The sequence below is a fragment of the Hemibagrus wyckioides genome, linkage group LG02 (assembly GCF_019097595.1).
Source record: "Hemibagrus wyckioides isolate EC202008001 linkage group LG02, SWU_Hwy_1.0, whole genome shotgun sequence".
Classification (NCBI taxonomy): Eukaryota; Metazoa; Chordata; class Actinopteri; order Siluriformes; family Bagridae; genus Hemibagrus; species Hemibagrus wyckioides.
Genome location: NC_080711.1, coordinates 26,098,795 through 26,121,242, shown reverse-complemented (window position 1 = coordinate 26,121,242; position 22,448 = coordinate 26,098,795). Strand labels below are relative to the sequence as shown.

The 22,448-nt window shown below is 38.2% G+C and overlaps 1 pseudogene and 3 gene segments (V, D, J or C); 3 read left to right on the top strand and 1 right to left on the bottom strand.

Annotated features, from left to right (window-relative positions):
• Positions 1 to 1,519: 1,519 nt before the first annotated feature.
• On the top strand, positions 1,520 to 1,956 carry LOC131344722 (Ig heavy chain V region 3-6-like; the record flags this gene model as incomplete). The annotated part of the segment is given in 2 exon segments: positions 1,520 to 1,565; positions 1,655 to 1,956. Coding segments are annotated over 2 exon segments (348 nt in total), but the record flags the coding sequence as incomplete, so codon positions are not given.
• A 2,859-nt stretch (positions 1,957 to 4,815) lies between these two features.
• On the top strand, positions 4,816 to 5,432 carry LOC131363807 (Ig heavy chain V region 108A-like). The segment is given in 2 exon segments: positions 4,816 to 5,031; positions 5,125 to 5,432. Coding segments are annotated over 2 exon segments (408 nt in total).
• Positions 5,433 to 8,703: 3,271 nt separating this feature from the next.
• On the bottom strand, positions 8,704 to 10,364 carry LOC131364627 (piggyBac transposable element-derived protein 4-like; annotated as a pseudogene).
• Positions 10,365 to 11,368: 1,004 nt separating this feature from the next.
• On the top strand, positions 11,369 to 22,085 carry LOC131364619 (immunoglobulin heavy variable 1-46-like; the record flags this gene model as incomplete). The annotated part of the segment is given in 6 exon segments: positions 11,369 to 11,420; positions 11,506 to 11,804; positions 19,996 to 20,122; positions 20,890 to 20,930; positions 21,039 to 21,104; positions 22,059 to 22,085. Coding segments are annotated over 6 exon segments (612 nt in total), but the record flags the coding sequence as incomplete, so codon positions are not given.
• Between the last annotated feature and the right edge of the window lie 363 nt (positions 22,086 to 22,448).

Here is a 22,448-nt window from a genome sequence, read left to right as displayed (position 1 = left end):
CCCAGAATGAAAATCTGCCTTAAGGCCTTCAGAATCAATAGTGCAGGCGCCTGGAGCTTAAAATAAGTGGCAATGAAATTGTTACGTTAACCAATCAGATTTTGAGTTGGCGTCACTGGGGCCATCTAGCAGGCATACGATTACGTCAGCAATGTCCCGTCCTTTGATTGAAGAATTGGAGTAGTCAGCCATATGTATTGTTTCTATGTTCACCGCATCTCATTTCGGATGCTGCGTCCTCCGGAGATTGCAGTTTGCTGCTTAAAATTGACTGTTCCTTGTGAGGTGTGAAATACTGTAGACTAATTTCTTTTTTACTTTGCTATTTAACAGTTGATTAGTATCTATTGCTGTGGCATCCAGGAGCGATTCTAGAATTTTTATTTAAGGGGGGCTGTAGGGTATAATAGTAAAAAATAAACAAATAATTAAATAAATAAAAGACTAACAGGGTAGGATGGTAAACTTAATGCAGCATTCCACTGTATTGCATAGATGTGTATAACATTTGAGCACTGAATAAGCCAAATACGAGTCTTCCTGATCACACACACACACACACACACACACACTTGTCCTCTGATCCTCGCGCTGTGACGCTGCGGTCTGCGGATTGAAGAACGTGCTGAAAGACGGGGAAGAGCCGAAGTCTGTCGCCGTTTCATATGAAGTTTAAAGGGGACTGAGGCAATCAAGAATTTGTGTACAGTTTATGGAGAATCGCTGAATTTTAGGAGGGCTGAGTAGAAATGTTAGGGGGACTAAAGCTCCCCTAAAATGGGCTAGCGATGTCCATGGTGGCGTCATAATGATGGTATAGAGGTGGATTAATTCAGGAAGGACACCAGTGAAGGCCTAGGTGCGAGATGCACGGCCCGCTACTGCAAATCAGTAATCAAATAAAAAAAAACATCAGTCAAGTTTTCAAGCACAACAAAGTGGAGAGCTTTGCTATTTGTGGATTCTCAATAACAAATTGTCTTATTAACTTCAAGAAAGAGAAAAGAGAGAGTCTAGTGAAGAAGCAACTGTATATAGCTGCTATAACATAAGTGATAATGGGAAATTAAATGTTATACAGACATTTCACAATATAATAGAATATAATTATGAACAAAATAATATACAGCATATTGTTCAGCACTTAATACAACTGGGATATTATAATTAAAGTAAAAACGCTGATTTAGGTTGTATTGGGAAAAAAAATAATAACTTCAAGGTGTGAGCTCTGACATCACGGCACTGTCACTGATCATTTTCTTGTAACAGCACACACCAAACTTTTTTTATCCCTTCTTTCTATTATCTTATTTCTACTATATTATGTGGTTTCCATACTTTTAGCTATTTAAAATAAGAAAGATTAGAAAAGTTTAAGAAAAGCTTTTCTCCTATAAAAGAATTCAAAATCATTTTGGCCTAAGATAAGGAGTGTCTCTATGCAAATGTCCTTCCCTGTTATATATTTAAGCAACGAAGACCAACAGCTTTTACTTCTTCTGCTTCAACACGCACCATGATCTCTACATCCCTACTGCTGCTGCTGCTGGCAGCCGTACACTGTAAGTGTTTTTACATTTGACATGTAATACAGTTTTGGTTCCTTAAAGCTTTTCACCTTTACATCATTAAAATAACTTTTCTTTAACAGGTGTTCACTGTGTTGAGCTGATCCAGACCGGATCCACAGTATTAACTCCTGGTCAGTCACTGACTCTGACCTGTAAAGTGTCTGGACATTCATTAACTGATAGCAGCTACTGGACACACTGGATACGACAACCTGCAGGAAAAACTCTGGAGTGGATCGGATATATAACTCATACTGGTGGCACTGGCTACAGTGAGAAACTGAAAAGCAGGTTTCAGGTTTCCAGAGACACGTCCAGCAGCACAGTGACATTAACAGGACAGAACATGCAGACTGAAGACACAGCTGTGTATTACTGCGCTCGTGAACCACAGTGAGACAAATAAACAACATCCCTGTACAAAAACTCCAAGTAAACTGAAACAGTGCTAGCTCCCAACATTCTCCTTCATTAAAAGATAATTAATAATGATAACAATTCTGATTGCAGCACCAGAGCATCATGGACAATTTGACAGTCGGTATCTGATTACAAACTGAATTGATTAGGCTCATGTTCATTTCACTCTGATGCACAGCTATCAATATCTGACATTCACTCTGTGAGGAAATCACACTTACAGCAAGGTTTTACAAATCTTCAGGCAGACTGACTGTTTGTTGAATTCACTCCTTACACAGGATTTTTACATTAACATATCTGAACCTGTATTACACAGTCAATAGAAACAGTTTCATGAATGGTTTCTTAACACTGAGGTTTTTTTCACTTCCAAAATTCTCCTTTAACTGCATCTGATGAGTTTTCCCAGAAAATCACACACATCCATTTTCATTTTTCATCACATTTAACAACTTCCTTAATGAAATAATAAATGATTACATAAAAAATGAAAGAAAATTAAAAATTCCAAACATTTGAACAGTTGTGCAAATTTTGTTCCATTTTTTTATTAACAGTCAACTGAAAAGTTTACTCAATCTTTGAACTGTATACTGTATATTTAACCTGCACACACATTAGAAATGTTTGAACATTATACTTTTTGTTAAGATTTAAGGCCTGTGATGGTTGTTTTTTCTTTATTCACACAACATCTACCCAACATTTTGAGGTTTAAAGGACTGAGGGTGTGTCATAAATATGAGAACATGTTCTCCTGGGATTTACATCAAAGTCATAAACTCTAACTACAGCATTGTTATGAAGCTAAGACATTACAGCTCCATTATATCAGTGTCTCATTAAACCAGGCTGCTTCATACACACTGTTTGATAAACTACATTTTAAATAAATAGTAAGTAACTAATATTTTGTAAATATTCATGCTTTCACATTTTCAGGAAATGCCTCATGTCTTTCGAAAGCCTAAACACTGTCATGCAAATCAAACCCCTTTATAAATGATTAGAGGTGTTCTCAGGAGAAGGGAGGTTCTGGGTTCAGGTTCTGCTCAAACCATGTTCTTTACACTTCTACTCCTGCTGTTAACAGCTACATCTGGTAAGTGTGTGGAGAATTTTGGAGAGATGCAGATCATTGTGTACATTTTTCCTGTTGATAGAAGGCACCTGAATAATTGCATGATTGTTGTTCACAGGTATTAAATGTATTGAACTGGTAAAGCCTGCAGTCATGCTGGTTAAGCCTGGAGAATCATTTTCAGTCCCCTGTAAGATCACTGGATACTCAGCCACTAGTTCCTGTACTAACTGGATACGACAATTAGGAAATTTGCTGGAATGGATCGGCTGGTACTGCAGCTCAAGTGATACTGCCAGCATAAATTCACTAAAGAACATGATTCATTTCTCAACTGAAGCCTCTAACAACACTGTGACTTTACACGGACAAATCTTTCAGACTGAAGAGATTGTTGTGTATTACTGCACTCGTAACTCACAGTGAGACAGATCAACAAAGACGCTTTAAAAAAACACCCAGTACAGAAGACTGTTAGAAGACTGTTAGTGTCTTATCTCCATGTTTTACCTTCTGTGTTTCTCAGAAGTGTGAGCAGACAACACCAGATTAAATCTACTAAATAAAGCATGACATCTCTACATCTCATTATAACTGAGTTATGATTCAGATTGGATCATGACCATATTACTGTCCTGCAGGCCACTGAATCATTGTTCCTTGTCCTGTGGGATTGACTTTAACATAATTATAGGAAATGATAAATCAGTATATAATTAAGCATTTCAATATTAAACCCTTTCAGTTTAGTAAGATTTTTCCTTATTTGTATTGACCTTATTAAACAAGATTTATTTTTTTAAATTGTCATACAATTAAAATGATTTATATTCAGAGATTTTCAATGATTTGCTGTGAATGTTGAGGTTTTCTGAATGTCTTTTTATTGGACTTTGAATTTGCCTGCTCTCAGTATGTTCACTATTACTTTACTTGTTTAAAAAAAGTGTTGCTATCTAACAGGTGAAGGGATATACACAGGAAAATGATGTACTTGTTATTTATAGAGTATAATGATTGCAATATTTATTAAGCAGTTAACCAGATTGCATATTTGTGAAAAATGTTTCATAGAAAGTGTTTTGCTTCTATATAAAGTTTCACATATATGTGTGTTATAACACATAGCAAACGGGTCTGGGCCAGATCTGGCATTAAGCCGGTACTGCTGGCTGAGTGATGGCATGGCAAGTGGTATTTTAACCAGATGCGGACCAGGTCTGACAATGATGGCACTGTTTATATGATGGCATGCCAGATGTGGCCCAATTATGTTTTCTGTGGGCCAAATCTAAGTCAGCAGTATGGCCCAGTGCTGTCCCTGTTCTGAACAAACAGTGTGGCCCAGTGCTGGCCTTGTGCTGGCCCATGCGTGGCCCACCTCTGGCAAACCAGAAATGGGCCACCAAAGGGTGATCATTCTTTGTGGTATGTGGGCCGAGTGTAAGTGCACTGTGTGGGCCAGATTTGGGCCAGACCTATTTTTCTATCTGGCATACGTCTCCAGCAGCACAGTGTTTTTAAAGGGGCAAAACTTTCAGACAGAGGATACAGCTGTGTATTACTGTGCACAAAAGCGACATTCATTCAGATTACTGATAAAAATAAACATTGTGGGAAAAAGAGAAAGTTCCAAATATAAAATCTTTTTGTAATTGGGGTTTATGAAGTTCATTAAAAAAAGACTTTTGTTAAACAAAAGAGTTTTTCCCCTATTATAAACCCACATATCCTCCATCAGATGAATCTCCTCCTCATGATTTAAATACATTTCAGATACATTCTCCTCCCATCATCAGCAGATAAGCAAATCCAAGCATCAGAGCTGGATCTCACTCTATTTATATGATGTGATGGTGTCTGTTAAACTTTGGAGAACAGAGAAGACTCCAGTACAAACAACACACACCATGTTCTCTACATCTCTACTGCTCCTGCTGGCAGCTGCTTCTTGTGAGTGCTTTATCAAATTCATTCATTTACTAGAAGAAGAATAAAGGTGCAGCAGATATTGTGTGAGATATCACCATGTGTTTTCCTCCACAGATGTACATGGTGAGGAACTGACTCAGCCTGCTTCCATGACAGTCCAGCCAGGCCAGAGTCTCTCCATCCACTGCAAGGTTTCATATTCAGTTACAAGCTATAATACAAATTGGATCCGACAACCTGCAGGAAAAGCTCTGGAGTGGATTGGATACATCGCTAGTGGTGGGGGTACAGGTTACAATGAGAAACTGAAAAATAAGTTCAGCATCTCCAGAGACACTTCTACTAACACAATAACAATTGGAGGACAGAACATGCAGACTGAAGACACAGCTGTGTATTACTGCGCTCGTGACTCACAGTGAGACAGAATAGTGGATTCCTCGTACAAAAACCTTATGAGACATGTTACACACATCCTCTCAATGCAACTAATAAATCATCTCAGTCACACTTTCACTTTCTTTCACTGGAATGTATTCGTAAGGTTTTGCAGCATTTTAAAATATAGTCACACAAAATCATTTTTAAATTAAAAAGAAAACATTATTGAAAAAGTGTTCATTCTGAACTATTATTAATCCCTTCATTTGACAGGATTTTCAATCGTTTTCACTGATTCCAATTTCAACAGTTGAATCAGTGTTTACTGAGTGGATTCAGGAATAATACAGCATGTTTCCAGCAGTGTGTTGTGTTTAACACACAGTCTGTTCTCACAGTGTGAGGTGCAATAATTGAAACAACTGAAGGAGGCAGCAGAGTTTAACAAATAAAGTGAAAACAGTGAATCCACAAACTGCATTCTGTATGAGACTCATTATCAAAAATAACTTAATTTAATAGTTTAATTTTTTTCATAAATTAGGATTATTTATGTTACATGTCACCTGAGATTTACACCTAGTATGTAGTATTTTCTTTTGCATGTGTGAAATGTTTACAGTTTATATTTATGTGTTCATGTCACTAAGACATACTAGAGACATCTTCTCAAAGGCTTCTGGATGAAGAGCTTTGCACCTTCATCCATCATAAAGCCTATGCTTTAAATTATTCCATCATTCACAAAGATTTAACAGACAAGTTGTTGGCATGAGCCCCTGACTGAATGAATCAGTGATGATTTGTGTCCTGAATTATTTCTTTAATAAATTTCACTTTTTATAAGACACAAAGATGAAAAAAGGCAGGTTCTGAACAGACGAGGATGTTCTTCTGGGTGTTACAGTGATACACAGTGATGGACTTTAAAGAGGTGAGATGTAATGAGTAAAGAGCAGTGATGAACCTGACAGCATGAAACACACCCAGAGTCTTACAGGAAGCTTTTTCTTATCTCAGCTGTTCCTCTGTGAATGTTTTTATATCTCTAGTGGGCGTGTCATGCAAATGAAGTCCTGTGATTATTTACAGTATTTATGAACCATTTATGCTGAAACATTCAACTCAACAACATACCAGCAGTTTGTGTTCATTTCAGCAGCAAGAATCATTTTAATTCGTTGAGATGGGACTAGGCAGTGTTTTGTGTTACTTTTCTTTAGCAATGTTCTTTCAGTATTAGTATTATTATTTATTTAACATAAATATTTTATGGATATTTCTTACTTTCTTTTTTAACTTTAACACCAATCTGTGTGTTCTTGCAGATTCCTGCAGTCAGACACTGATCGAGTCTGATCCAGTGATCATCAAACCTGATCAGTCTCATAAACTGACCTGCACAGCCTCTGGATTTGACTTCAGTAGCTACTGGTTGGCTTGGATCAGACAGGCGCCTGGAAAAGGACTGGAATTTGTTGCAAGAATCTACAGTAGTAGCATATATTACTCCAGTGCAGTTCAGGGCCGCTTCACAATCTCCAGAGACGACAGTAAGAAGCAGGTGTATCTGCAGATGAACAGCATGAGGACAGAAGACACTGCAGTTTATTACTGCGCCCGTGACACACAGTGATACTTCCCCTTAGACATCAGTACAAAAACACATACTTGCTATAGTCACATGACAAACCCACATTTTCAGATTCATGGAGGTCAAAGAACCAAAATGTGAACATTGTCTGGACATTTATGCTGATTTTAGATTATGATGAATTTAGGCAATAAAAATATAAGCAACTCACAAAACAGTGTAGCTTTCCTGCACCCTTTCAGGATTCTGTGTAATGAGATCCACTCAATATAAATGTTTTACCTACATGTTGTTTTAAATACAGAAATATTTCACAGTTTGACAGAATGAGAACTATGTAAACAGTTTAGAGGTTGAAAGTCATTTACATACTAAATTTAATGTACTTATTCAGTTTTAAATAAATATAACGTAACTTAAGCACCAAAGAACATTTTCACTGTGGTTATAAAACATGTATAAGATCATCATATCAATATGCAAATGAATATGCAAAATGTTTCCCTTACAGCTACAATGAAATATCAGCCACGGTCACTGTGGGCTCTGGAGAGTTTAGCACTGCTTTTAGATAAAAGATGTTTATTCCAGTTCTGCTGCTGCTGGCAGCTTCATCCTGTGAGTTTCACTTCAGTAATGAACTCAGCGCTGCTAGCAGCTTCATCCTATGAGTTTCACTTCAGTAATGAACTCAGAGCTGCTAGTAAATTACTGCAGTTATAACCTACTGTACATACATTTTTACTGAAATTGTGACATCTCTTTTTTTCAGATGTGGAATGTGCAGTAGAGCTCACTCAGGACACCTCAGTGATGTTAAAGCCTGGAGATTCTTTAATGAATGAATGAATCAGCCTTTATTTGTCACATATACATTACAGCACAGTGAAATTCTTTCTTCGCATATCCCATCCTTGGAGGTTGGGGTCAGAGCGCAGGGTCAGCCATGATACGGCGCCCCTGGAGCAGAGAGGGTTAAGGGCCTTGCTCAAGGGCCCAACAGTGGCAACTTGGCGGTGCTGGGGCTTGAACCCCTGATCTTCCGGTCAACGACCCAGAGCCTTAACTTGAGCCACCACTGCCCCACCCTCAGCTGTAAAGTATCCAGTTACTCAGTTACTGATAACAGCTACGCTACAGCTTGGATTCGACAACCTGCAGGGAAAACTCTGGAATGGATAAACTACATTTGGGGGGGTGGAGACATGTATCATAAAGAGTCTCTCAAAAGCAAGTTCAGTATTTCTAAAGATGCCTCCAGCAGCACGGTGACTCTGAGAGGACAGAACATGCAGACTGAAGACACAGCTGTGTATTACTGTGCACGGAGACCACACTGATGCATTTCCTTAAGTGTCATTACAAAAACACATGTGTACTGTAATCATACACTGAGCTCATATTTTCATAATCTATTTGTACTAAAAAACACTAAGACTGAAAAAACATTTTCTCACCAGTTCACAATTAAACAGCATTTACTTTTACTAAATTTACTAAATTTAACTTAGATTTTCACTCAACTAACTAAACACAAACTAATTTAAGCACCAAAGGACATTTTAATAAGTATGTGAATTTATTAACTTCACATATCTTTACAGTCTTAATTTTTTCTTCAAATGACTTCAGAGTTGGACACTGAGAGTGAAGAACAACCTCCATCATAAAGACATGGTTATAAAAGACTTAACCCTTGTATGGTGTTCATATTTTTGTTACTCAGCCAATGTTCGTGGGTCTGGTGGACTTTTTTGGGTCTTTAATTTAACACAATCACACAATTTTATGTTAAAATACTCAACAGATGTTTACTTTATCCCAATTACAAGCAATATAAACAACATATATGGTTAATATTTGCCCTTTCCCTTTGTTAGATCACATTAATGAAATACATTGCTGCTTGTTTTTATTTTGTTTTTTTAATAAAATGTAATTAAAAAAAAGAAATATCAATTATAAACAGGATATGACAAAACAATTCAACAAATTTACAAATGAAGCAAGGTTTTTCATAACTACTGATTCTTATTTATTTGAAGTTCATTAGAACTGTAACCCATTCAGGTCAGTTAACACAACATTAGCTGAATACAGTAACCATGTCAGTCTAGACAACACATCAGCCCCATTGAACACATTGCCTTTTCATACCATCCTATACAACACATGAGGGGCAGAGTTTTACTGTGTGTGTTGCATATACACTTTTTGCACTTGATGCATGCATATTGTGTTATTCTGTCCATCTTGGGTCCACACACTTCACAGCGCTTCTTTTTGTTGTTTGCTGGCTGCACCCTAGAACGCTGAAAAGATCAGGAACACCTAACATTAACACCTCACAATTGCAAGGCATGTGTGTTAGCATCACACACACACACACACTTCAGGCTCTGTTGATGGTGGTTCTGTAGATTGGGTGGATGGGGCACCAGCATTCTTCTCCTGAATCCTCCTTATGATGGCTGCAGATGCTGGGGTTCTTGGAACATGTTGTCTTCTCTGGATTTGAGGTCTCACCTTTCTCACCAAAATTGCCTTTCCCAGTTCCTCAAAAAAGAGGCGTCTCCTCTGGAGCTTCCATCGGTTCCACTCTGGGTTCAGCGCCATCAGGTTGCCAAAACCGTTGTACGCTGAGATGTCCAATATGTCAAAGAATATCACCAGTGGCCAGCATAGGGTCCTCCGTTTGCAGCTGTAGGCAGGCACCAGCTTGCCCATGTTGTCCACCCCACCTTTTGTGGCATTATAATCCATGATGATCTCTGGTTTTTGATGCTCCTGGCCACAGATTCTCCCATCCCTGTGCAGCACACTTATGAGTACCACATTCTTGCCTTTCGTTGGAACATAGGATACCAGGGATGTGTCAGACGTGTACAGGTGACAGGCTTGGTCTTTGTCAGCAGTTGGTGATGGGTGATCAGACTTGTTTTTTCGTATCGTTCCCACCATGGTCAGCTTCCTCTTTAGGAGTTCCTGTTCCAGTTTGAGCAATGTAAAAAATTGTCGCATGTGATGTTGTGTCCACTGAGTCATGTCCAGGACAACTCTCATTCCTTGACTCTTCTCAGCGGCTTCTCCATCAGGTTTCCCTGTGTAGACTTGTTGAAGTCCCAAGCATATGAGGAAGTGGCATCACAGGCAGCCCAGATCTTTACACCATATTTTGCAGGTTTAGATGGTATATACTGCCTAAAAGGGGCAACAGCCCCAAAATGGCATCAGCTGCTCATCACTTGTGACATTAGGCACACACACACACACACACACACACATAGAAACAGCAGGCCCAGACAGGAGGAGGACAGTGTACGTACACAGGACCAATTTCCACACATTTATTAGCCCCGGGTCCAGTGGACCCAAACATCCCGTATATAATATAAATGTGTAGGGGGGGTGTACAGTGTGTGGTCATTGAAAATGTGTTCTGATATATGTTCTTCACAGAAAATGACCCAAGGCCAATGAGTTTGAGTTTGAAAAAATAATTAATCGTATCATTTTTCTTTTGATAAATAATGAAAACGGGTCCCACAGACCCGACCAGCATACAAGGGTTCTGACCACTGATTCATTTGCTTGAACACTGGTGCTATCACCAAGATCCCCTTTACCATACAATTGCATAGCTATTATTTTTAAGGCAATTACTTTTTTAAAATTTATGTACATGTGTGTCTACACACCTTCACAGATGACAGTTAGCTGTTTGCCCTCAAAAATGTCAGCTCACGTAACAAGTTATGGACTTCTAAGTATTTATTTACTGAAGTCAGATGTAAAGTTGTATGCTTTGTTTGTGAAATACAGATTGCTGTTTTTATAAATTACAGTTTGAGTTACCACTATGCAACTAAACATGCAGAAAAACACGAGAACTTGACTGATGCAGAGCAGCGACAGTGCGGTCAGTTAAAGGGCGGCCATAATCTAGCCCATTTGCCATCATCTAAACCCTGTTTGCTATAATTTTCTGGATACAGAAATCTTCATGTAGTTTGATTAATCATCTAAAAAATGTGTGTTTTAAACCAAACTGTTTTTATAAATATCAAATTTGATTTTAAGATGATTTTAAGGGGAGAGGATGACATGTTATACTGATGATTTAAACAATCTGAAATCTCTAAACACTTGTGAAACCCTGATTACATTCTACACCAAATACCACAAAATTCAGACTTAAATATAATATAGTTGAACTATACAGTGAGCAGCATGTGGTTGTGGATTGAACACCTCCATAGTGGTCATGGACACTCCCTATTCAAATAGAGTCGTGTATAAACAGCATGTTCTTGGCTGCTCTAGTTTCCAGTGAGCTCTGTGATAGATAACACTCCCATACACTTTAAATCTGGGTGAAGCAGAACTCAGAGAAGGATGATTTTAGGACAGTGTATTTTATTGGTACTGATTTCATGTAAGTTTATGTTTTTTCATATGAAGGTTATTAGTATTCTAATCATTATAACATAACATTACCTAGTTCTACTCTTCTCTTCCAGATTCTTATGGACAGTCCCTGACCTCCTCTGCTTCTGTAGTAAAGAGACCTGGAGAGTCGGTCACTCTGTCCTGTACTGTCTCTGGATTCTCAATGAGCAGCTACACCATGCACTGGATCCGTCTGAAACCAGGACAAGGACTGGAGTGGATCGGATACATTGACAGTGGCACTAGCACTGCATTCGCTCAGTCACTGCAGGGCCAGTTCTCCATCACTAAATACACCAGTAAAAACATGCTGAACCTAGAAGTGAAGAGTCTGAAAGCTGAAGACACGGCAGTTTATTACTGTGCACGAGACTCACACTGACACAACAGACTCCAGAGCTGTACAAAAACTTACACAAGCACGTCCTCATGAGCTGTAAATATTCCCTCAGCAGGAAGCTGCACCCCAGAGACATTTATTATAAACATCCATTCACACTCAGCACTCAGATCTTTCTCTCTATTCCAATCTTTTTTTTTAGCAGTTATTAATATTAATAATAATAATCCCCATTGTAATCTATCACATTTACATGGACAATGCTCTAGGACAATGATTCTGATGACTAGTTGTGACTATATACTGTACTATTCATGCTTTTATTCCTCCTATTTGTGATACCAGCTGCAGGAACACTACAGGTCAGTGGTTAATTTCCTGAATTTAGAAACACAGAGTCTGTTCAGCAGCACAGAACCTGACAAGAGATCACATGAAATGTACATGTTTTCTGCAGCATCATTACTACAAACTCCTAAATATAAAAATCATCTGTAGGGGGCAGCAGCTCACTTGTTTTCAAGAAGGACTCCTGAAACTATGAAATCTAACAGCTGAAGGATGTTTATGCAAATTCACCCTATTATATAAAAAAATCAGCCTCTTGCTCACCAGATGTTTTTGTCACATGACTGAATCAAAGATCTTTATCATGGAGCTGAGGGTCACTCAATACCAGTGGCGGACTGTCAGGGCCAGCAAACAGCAGTGATCTGAATCACTGACTTGCATGTTAATATATTTAATATATTTTTCCATGAATGTGTATTAAATTATTCCCAATAGTCTATTCTCTACATTTCATAGCTTTTCTCTTGGTTGCGCTAAGCTTCCAGTAGTGTATATTTATGATAAGAGTATTTATCCAATCATATTTCAGCCAGTGGCTGACATCATGTGTTGCCCAGTCCTAAGGCCTTCAGAATCAATAGTGCAGGCGCCCGTAGATTAGTAAAATGAGTGGCAATGAAACTGCTCCATTAACCAATCAGATTTCGAGTTGGCGTCACGGGGTCATCTAGCAGGCATACAATTACGTCAGCAATTTCATGTCTTGTGATTGGATAATTGGAGTAGTCAGAGGTCGGCGAAACCACATAAACTAAATAAAATATATATATTTTATCTCACAATGGCTGACAGAGGAGAAGAAATCGATTTGGTCACGGACATCCTTACAAATGCATTTTCAAGGCGGACATTTTAAGAAAATCCTTTTGATTCTTCAAAATAGTTGGAAAGCTTTTTCAGGAACCATTTATGCTTTTGGGTTTTCTTTTTTTCTGGGTTTTCAGTTTGCCTTCATTCCAGATCCCCGGGGTGGACTGTGGTTTTGTTTTTTTTTTGCTGCAGTGAAAGGAAACTTGTGAGACTGAATTGTGTTAATGTGTTTTTTTTTGCTATATGTAATGTAATTTTATTCATGTTCTCTACAAGAGCCTGTGACACAGCGCAAGACTGTTATACAGTGTTTCTATATTCACTGTGTCTCATTTCAGATGCTGCGTCCTCCGGAGATTGCAGTTTGCTGCATACGGCATCAAGAATGACTTTTTTGAGAAAAGTAACCCTAATAAAATTGACTATTCCTTGTGAGGTGTGAAATACTGTAGACTAATTTCTTTTTACTTTGTTATTTAATAGTTGATTAGTATCTATAGTGATGCTATGAAGGTGGATTAATTCAGTTAGGACACCAGTGAAGGCCTAGGTCTGAAATGCACGGCCCGCCACTGTTTATATCAATGTTGTGCATGAAAGGGTTAAGAATTCTCTCCAATTCTGCATTATCCTCAGAGGGAATTTGGGGCATTTTAATGGTATTAAAAAGAATCAAGTTCAGAACAGTTATAATCAATTTCAGACGAATACAGGGCTGTATAGAATTGTTCAAAGACCGAAATGATTTCCAACTCATCCTTGGTGATCCTGCCATCATCCCTACGAATAGATGTTATAGTATTTGTAGTTAAGTACTGTCTTATTTGTTGAGCAAGAATTTTCCCACATTTGTCCGAAAGTTTCTATAATTTAGAGCGAGATTGGAGCAAAAGTCTTTCTGTCTGTTCAGATGTTATTAGATCACTCTCTGTCTGTAGCTTTGTTCTTTCCTTAAAAATGTCAGGTGAGGGCTTAATTGCACATTTCAAGTCTAATTGTTTAATTTGATTAAAAGTTCATTTAGTTGATGGTTTCTTTTTTCCCTCTCCCACGATGAAAATGAGATTATTTCCATAATATAGCCTTTTAAAGACTCCCAAAGTGGATATGAACGATGCACTGGGGAAAAAAGAGAACTGCTTATGGCTTGGATATAAGAAACGCCAGAGATCAGGAAATGTATATGTCTCAAAAAAGTATTAATAGACATGGCGGATTTAGTTATTTTGTAGGGCAGGGACATTCGAAGGTCCAAATATGAATTTTAATCAATGTCCAAGTTCTGGAAGATTCAAGATTCAAGAAGCTTTATTGTCATTTCAACTACATATAGCTGACGCAGTACATAGTGAAATGAAACAACGCTTTCTCCAGGACCTGGTGCTACATAAACATACAACAACAAAGTTCAACATAAAAACAACACCACAGAGCTAGGACAGAAGATTGTCATTAGCCACGTAAAGTCCACAGTGTGCAGCTAGGTGCAAACAGAGCATAGACAAGACAGTGCAAAAGACAATAAATACAAGAAAGACAACACAAAAGAACACAGGACACTTAGCGCTAAAAGAAAGAAAAGAACGGTACTGGAATGTAAGTGAAATAAGATAAGATGAAGTGAAATAAAAAGAAAAAAAAAGTATTGTACAAAAAAATTGTGCAAAAATACACAGCAGCGGTTGAGGTAGTGCAAATAGAAATAAACATAAATATAACTATAGCAGCGGATGACAGGTTGAGGTAGTGCAATAAGTGTGAACAATATAAATTGTGTGTGTGCAGTGTGTAAAAGGCCCACACAGTCAAGAGAGAGTATGTGTGTATCTGTGTGTGAGAGAGACAGAGAGTTGATATACAGTTCGGTCCTGAGTGAGAGTGTGTGTGAGAGTGTAGGACAGTTCAGTCCAGGGTGTTGAGGAGCGTGATGGCGTGAGGAAAGGAGCTGCTACACAGTCTGGTTGTGAGGGCCCGAATGCTCGGGCACCTCTTTGCAGAGGGCAGGAGGGTGAAGGGTGTGTGTGAGGGGTGTGTGGGGTGTGTAAGAGTGTTTGTGAGGGGTGTGGGGTCAGCCACAATGCTGTTGGCTTTGTGGATGCAGCGTATGTGTAAATGTCCATGATAGAGGGGAGAGAGACTGATGATCTTCTCAGCTGTCCTCACTATCCGCTGAAGGGTCTTGCGATCCGAGACGGTGCAGTTCCCAAACCAGGCAGTGATGCAGCTGCTCAGGACGCCTCGATGGTCCGCCTGTAGAACAAAGTCGGGATGGGGGAAGGGAGATGGGCTTTCCTCAGCCTCCTCAGGAAGTAGAGGCGCTGCTGGGCTTTCTTGGTGATGGAGCTGGTGTTGAGTGACCAGGTGAAGTTCTCCGCCAGATGGACACCAAGGAATTTGGTGCTCTTGATGATCTTCACAGAGGATCCGTCGATGAACAGCGGAGAATGGTCACTCTGTGCTCTCCTGAAGTCAACAACCATCTCTTTGGTCTTGTCGACGCTCAGGGAGAGGTTGTTGGTTCTGCACCAGGCTGTTAGATGTTGCACCTCCTCTCTGTATGCTGACTTGTTGTTCTTGCTGATGAGACCCACCACGGTCGTGGTCATCAGCTTAACTTGACGATGTGGTTGGAGCTGTGCATTGCTGCACAGTCGTGAGTCAGCAGAGTGAATAGCAATGGACTGGAGCACACAGCCCTGAGGAGCTCCAGTGTTCAGTGTGGTGGTGCTGGAGATACTGCTCCCGATCCGACTGACTGAGGTCTCCCAGTCAGGAAATCCAGGATCCAGTTGCAGAGAGAGGTGTTCAGGCCCAGGAGACTCAGCTTTTAACAATTGGTTATCATAAAACTTGGTTTTAAAAAGCAAGCATGCATAACAAATCAACACTATTATTGGAAAAGTGACTTTTGCATTCAAAATACATTAATAACAAATGGCAAAACAAATAATTTAAAGTGTTCAAGAGGCAGGCTAAAAATAACATAATAGAGAGCAGTCTAATGTGAGAAAAGGCTCTGTCTGTCTTCCATCAGCTGCCTAAACCATGGCACAAAAGGAGTGGTTGCTAGACGGGGACACTGGCCTAAATGTTAATTAGTCAAGCTGCTGCAGTATGAGTTCTTCACAACATTCATTACTGAGAATACAGACTCGCACTGGATAGGTCGACTCCAGAGTTCAGTCTGCAGAGATGCCATGCTTGCCCATGGGAAGATGCTCTTGTTTCTTTTGACAACTCCTCAACATTCTTGACCAGGAATGGAGATGGAATGCAGAGCAGCACTAGTCTGCCTACACTGAAGCCCTCAAAGCGCCCCTGAAATTTTCAGCTAGCTTCTCCAAAAAGGAAAGATGGTGATGATGGTGATTGCCATTAGTCTGCTGGAGAAGAGTTGGAAAGTGGATATGTGGCCATGTGATGTCACTCTTAAAGATCTCCAGCCGCCTTTCAGAGGAGAGTCCTGCTGCCATCAGATCACACACTGTGTTGCCTTTGCCCTGGAGCCTCTGATTCAGTTCATTTAGCTGAGACGTTATGACCACTAAAAGGCCACAAGCTCTATGCTATCATCATTCCTCAGAAAATCCAAGTAATGGCTGGCTTTGACAAATCCATGTCCAAATCTTTCCTGATGACCCTAACCTCTCCAAGACTCTTCCCTTACTCAGCCACCTGACATTGTTATGGAGGAGTAAGTCATCATAAGCAGCATTTACCTGGTAAGAGAAAAAATAAATAAATAAATAAACAAACAAACAAAGAAATAAATACGAGATCTTTTGTGTTGCAGAAATATTCATAAAGTGAACACAAACACCTTGTAAATGCTGTAAATGTAAATGGTTTAAGTCTGTTGAAAGTAGATTTTGATGACAACTGTTAATACTTCCAAATGCATATAATAACATTTTCTCCTACATTTTATTGACAATTGAAAATGATTATATGCATAAAAATTCATAATGTCTGTGTTTTGTTTCAGAGTGGCGTGTGACATTTCCACTCTTCACAACTCCAACTGTCTCATTACAAATCAAACAGAATGGTTTTGTGTTGGATTTGGGCAAAATGAATGCATACCTCTCTGTCCAATTACCTTTGAAAACTCTATTTTCTTCACCAACTTTTCTTTTCCTGGAAACTGACATCCTCACCCATCCAATCGCTCACTGTGGTGAAGTGTCACCCGACACGCCAAACGCCATACACACACTAGATGTCATGACAACAATGTCAAAAACAAAACTTTTAATATCTTGCCTTCGCTTTCATTTTGGAACATCTTTAAAAAGACATTAAAAACTAAACAGATGATTTACAAGTCTGACATGCTTATCAAAGTAGGAAATCCACACTTTTATTCACCAGAGTCCAGACTTTGAGAAGTGATGTAGGGTGTTTTTGAAGACTGATCCATAGTGGGGTGGAGCACACAGTTAAAATCCCTCCTGGGATTAGTTTAGGTGAAGTCAAATTGGAAAACTAGTTAAGAATTTTTTATAAATAATACATAGTCCCTATTAGGGACATAAATATTGTCTAATATCAGGGAACATTATATAATGAACCTGTTGCTATTACAAATCTACCCCCTCCCCACCCCACCCTATCTTTTGGACATTACTTACACAGAATGGTGTGTTTTCTCTTATAAGAATCACAGTCCCTCTGGATCTCTGTACATTTGCCCCACCCAAGATTTTTGTAGTTTATAATGATCAGCTGGTATTGAACACACCTTAAATACTGTACCAGATGATGGTAGCTATGTAGAAACTAATGAATTATTACTGTTTAATGTTTACAAAATAAACAGTTTAATTGTAGTGTGTGTGTGTGTGTTTAATTTCAGAGAAAAAATAATAATTATATTTATTTGGACATTTATCAAAAGAAAATTAATACTTAAAAATATCCAACAGAAAACAATATAATAAAATCTACTTATTTAATTCACAACAGGAAATTAGACATTTAAGATTTACTTCATATGTGGATGAAAGTGATGTTTCTGTCTGTAAAAACTTGACTACTTAATTAGTTTAATTAAATAGAACTTATGACTTAAATATAATTAAGTATTTTTTTTTATTATTTTTTTTTTTTTATTGAGGTTCATTTGAAAAGGGACCATGTACAATTATAAACATAAATGTGTCCATTTAATGCACCGAATTTAGCCAAAAGGCTAATTTTCATCCGAAAAGATCTAGTAGATCTTAAAAAATCTGCAGAGCGGAGGTGCACAAAAACACAAAGTATGGGAGGGGCCAAACCATTTAGAATTTTATATACCATACACAAATTTGTAAAAAGTCTAAAATTATCGAAACTCAAAAATTATATTTCTCCAAAACCCTACAGTGGTGATACTGGTTAGGCTTTTTGTCCAAAGTTTTTAAAGTCTGTTTATAAAGAGATCTTAAAGGTTTAATAACTGTTTCTCCTGCTTGACCCCAACATGTCGCACAATATGACAAATGAGAAAAAATTGTAGCATGCATGAGAGTCGTAGCTACGCCAGTGGGAAGACATTGTCTAATTTGTCTGAAATTTATCAAGTTACATTTTATAGTCCTCACCATTTTCTTTACATGCTTTTTGAAACTAAGCTTTGAATCCAACGTTAAAACCAAGATAATTAAACTCTGTGACAATTTTCTCCATTTATAGAGATCTACATATCTACAATACTTGATATCTTCATGAAGGTTATGTTTAGTGGTAAGTACATTTTACTTGATACTCCTAAGTGAGTTGTACTTGTTATTCCAGCAGAAATATTTACTTAAAAAGTGCTAGTGCACATCGCTATGAGGATTTTTTTTTCAAGTAAACCCTAAAAGGTTTTTGTTAAGTGTATGAACAGGGTACTGTGATTAGTAATTAGTAATTAGTAATGCTCTAAATTCCCAGTCTACCTTATCCCACTGATTCTTAAGATGTTTTATAAACATACTTAACATGATTTGTAGGTTTATTATTATTTATATATTGTATTCGACTTTAACACTTTTGCTCATTATTGAAGACAATATGAAATATGTTCAAATTTGAACATATTCAAATGAGATAAATGTATACTATAGATGTATATTCTCTCCTGTGGGTTGGACATTTAAAATATCCATATTTTTTAACCTATAATACAAGATCAAGTTCATTTCTGGCTATTACTCATTTGCTGGATTGAACGGTTGCCACACATGAATACAAAAACGACAGAAAAATCATCCTAGGCCAAAAATGAAAATGAAAGGTGCAGTCAGATATGAAATATGATTGTGCAATGGGATTTGACTATTGTTTACCAGCTCTTCTATGTGGAATTAAGTTACATTAAACGTGCAGCTATCTTTTTGGGAAGCTGAGCTCACTCTTGTTGTTTGAAATACACAATATTGCCAAAAGTTTTGGGACACCCCTTCAGATGATTGTCTTTAGGTGTTGTTTTTTAGTGGTTGGGCTCAGGCCTCTGAGAAATCTCACAGCTAAAATAATTAAGGAGATAAATCCTGTTGTAATTAAAACCAAGCTGTTAAGAGAAAAACTAAAAACAGCACGAGTTACAACATGATTTCATGAGGGTCGACCATATACTGCATATAAAACCTCCACTGGTTTCCAACAGAACGTCGACCCTTCCAACATGGCGGAGGAATTGACGTGTCTGTATACAAATCACAGCGGCGCCTCTACTGCCTCCTGATATAAGTGAATAGGACAAGCTGTTATGACAGGAAAGTGTATTTATTAACCATTTATTATCAGATTTAATTGAAACATAATCATCATGCATTATAACCTTAATTAATGTTTATATAAAATATTAAGAATATAACGCGCCATGTTGATGTTTTTGAAAGTCCCGCCCTTTTGTGGTTTTCATTTAAAAGTCCAGAGCGCTGCTTGCGCCATCTAGAAGGCTTTTAAAAGAGATTTCAAAAGAAAACGACGGAGACAGCGACACCGCGGATTACCTGGAGATATTTCAAGGATAAACTGCAGATTTTCTTGGAGAGAAATGATGGATTTAGGTAAGTATCTTCCTTTCTAGGTAGATGGACAGGCCGGGCCTGGCCTGCGCCGCCGGGATGCTCGCGCCACCTCCGCGGGATACTGCGCGTATCGCTGGCTGAAGAGGAGCAGCGATCTTCAAGCTGCTGAACTTCAAGCTGCTCACGGTGAGAAAAGCTCACTTTTTACTCAGTCTGTGTGTTTCTAATCGCTTCTAGAACTTACAAAGAGAGTGTGTGTGGAAAATGAATGACTTTCATCGGTACAGAGGACAAACAGGATCAAATCTCCTGTGTAGTTTAGCTAACAGAGCTAGCCAAAAGCTAAGGCGCTGACTGAGCTAACATTAGCCGGCGATGCTACATGGCTCATATCAAGAGCATTTTAAAGTATAAAAGTGATTATTTTGTGGATTAAAACATTTCGAGGCACAACATCATGACTTTTAGACTTTTAGAAATAGTCTTGAAGTTTTATGAAAATAATCAAGTACAGGGCGGAGTCAAAGCCTGACATGAAGCGGAGTTACTGTTAGCACCGGGATGATGATTATTATTTTTATTATTATTATTATTATTATTATTATTATCGTTGAAGTGTTTTATTTCTCTTCTTGGTCTCGCCATTGTTTCTTCTGATGTGTTAATAGTTAGAGTGAATGTTGTGGTAATGAGTGAGTTCCTGTTAGCGCATCATTGTAGCAGCTGTAAAGAGTCAGTCCTCACCAACTCGCCTTTTTATTTCCCTTCCTCTTCAATAAGACTCAAGTTTCTCCTTACTGATCACTAATATAACACTCTGATTAAAGACATGAAGGGGATGAGAGAGTGTCTTCTTGAAATATTTTCTTTCCTACATGAATGTCAGTTTCACTGATGAAATTTGTCATCTCCGTGACATACTGATGTGGTTAAATGTGTCAAATGTTTTCCAGGATCTGTTGTTGATGATGTGGAGGAAGCCGAGACCACCGAGGTATGTGTCAGGAAAAAGGACTAGGATTAATATATTATATACTACAATATCAAATATATTAGTTTTTCATTTTAACTGGTGTGTGTGTGTGTGTGTGTGTGTATTAAGGTCACTGATCCAAGCGCCCAGCTCCTTTGCTCTGAACACGACCCTCAGATGTCAGCTGATGCCCTGGTAATTTTATATTTCTGTTATTTTTAGTGTATTCTTTAGGTGCTTTTGGTTGAAACAGCAAATTTTAATCTTTGTGCTTTATTCAGGTCACTGAAATAAATATCCAGCCCGGAGCACCAGCCTTGACCCTCAGAAGTCAGCTGTCATTCTGGTAATTTTATATTTCAGACATTTTTCAGTGAAATGTTTCCGACCTTTTTGTTTTTGTTTTTGTTTTTGTTTGGCCTTGTCACTGTCCATGCTTGTAAATCCAAATATGAAGTAATTCTCGCTGGATAATCCTCCTCTTGGGAATTTCTTTTAAAGATGACGCTTGTAGCCACTCAGAATGTTTGAGTTAGTTTACAGTAATTTACATTTAACTCTCACATGCAGTGAACACTATGAACTCATATCTCATGATATGAACCATTTAATCAGCTTGTATCACTTTTTATTCGTGAAGTTACAGTAGTCACAGAGGTATGTGTCAGTAAAAAGTAGTACAGGTAAAATACTATATACAACAATTTAAAATATATTAGCTGTTCATTTCTAACAGGTGTGTGTGTGTGTGTGTGTGTGTGTGTGCACTGTATTAATGTCACAACTTCCTTCACTTCTGAGATTTTGCACAGAAGTTATGTGTAGAATTATGTGTCAGTTGAATTGTTTCTGTTAACATAATAATAAATAATTCCTAATAGACTCCTAAGTCATTACTAATCCAAGCCTTTGTACTGGAACATTTCTGTTTGTGAAGTGACGCAAATGACTAAGTTACAAGAACTCTCAACTCTTGCTTGCATGTACTCCAGTTATTAAACACAGCCACTAAGCTGAACTGATGAACTGTAAAAATGTGACAGCTGCTTTCATCCTCAGCTCCTCCAAAACCAGCCTGTGGATGTCCAAAATACAGACCTGAGTCTATTGGTTAAAAGGATGTGCAAAGGATGTGTTTTTGTTCTGCAGCATTCAGACTCTCTAAAGACCAAGTGATACCATTTCTGATCACCCATTATATCTGTACTTTTATACTGTAAGTTTGGCTTCAGCAATGTTCATTTTCTGGTTCTCTAAATGACTAAATAAATTGCAGCTAAATTTCTCCATCTGCAGGTTTTATGTGTTCAGGAGTCCACAAGAGAACAAATGTCTGTGCTCTCATCAATAGAGAACCAAAACTACTGGAATTAGAGGTGTAAGGATATATATACTGTAAATAAAAATATAATTGCTTAGTATCATGAGACAATAATCATGATAATGTATTCAGTCACTGCTCATCTTTAGGAAGTGTGTTATTCGGGTCAGAGTGCTGGATCCAGAGTCCATTTCAGGACCACTGAGTGTACAGCCTGG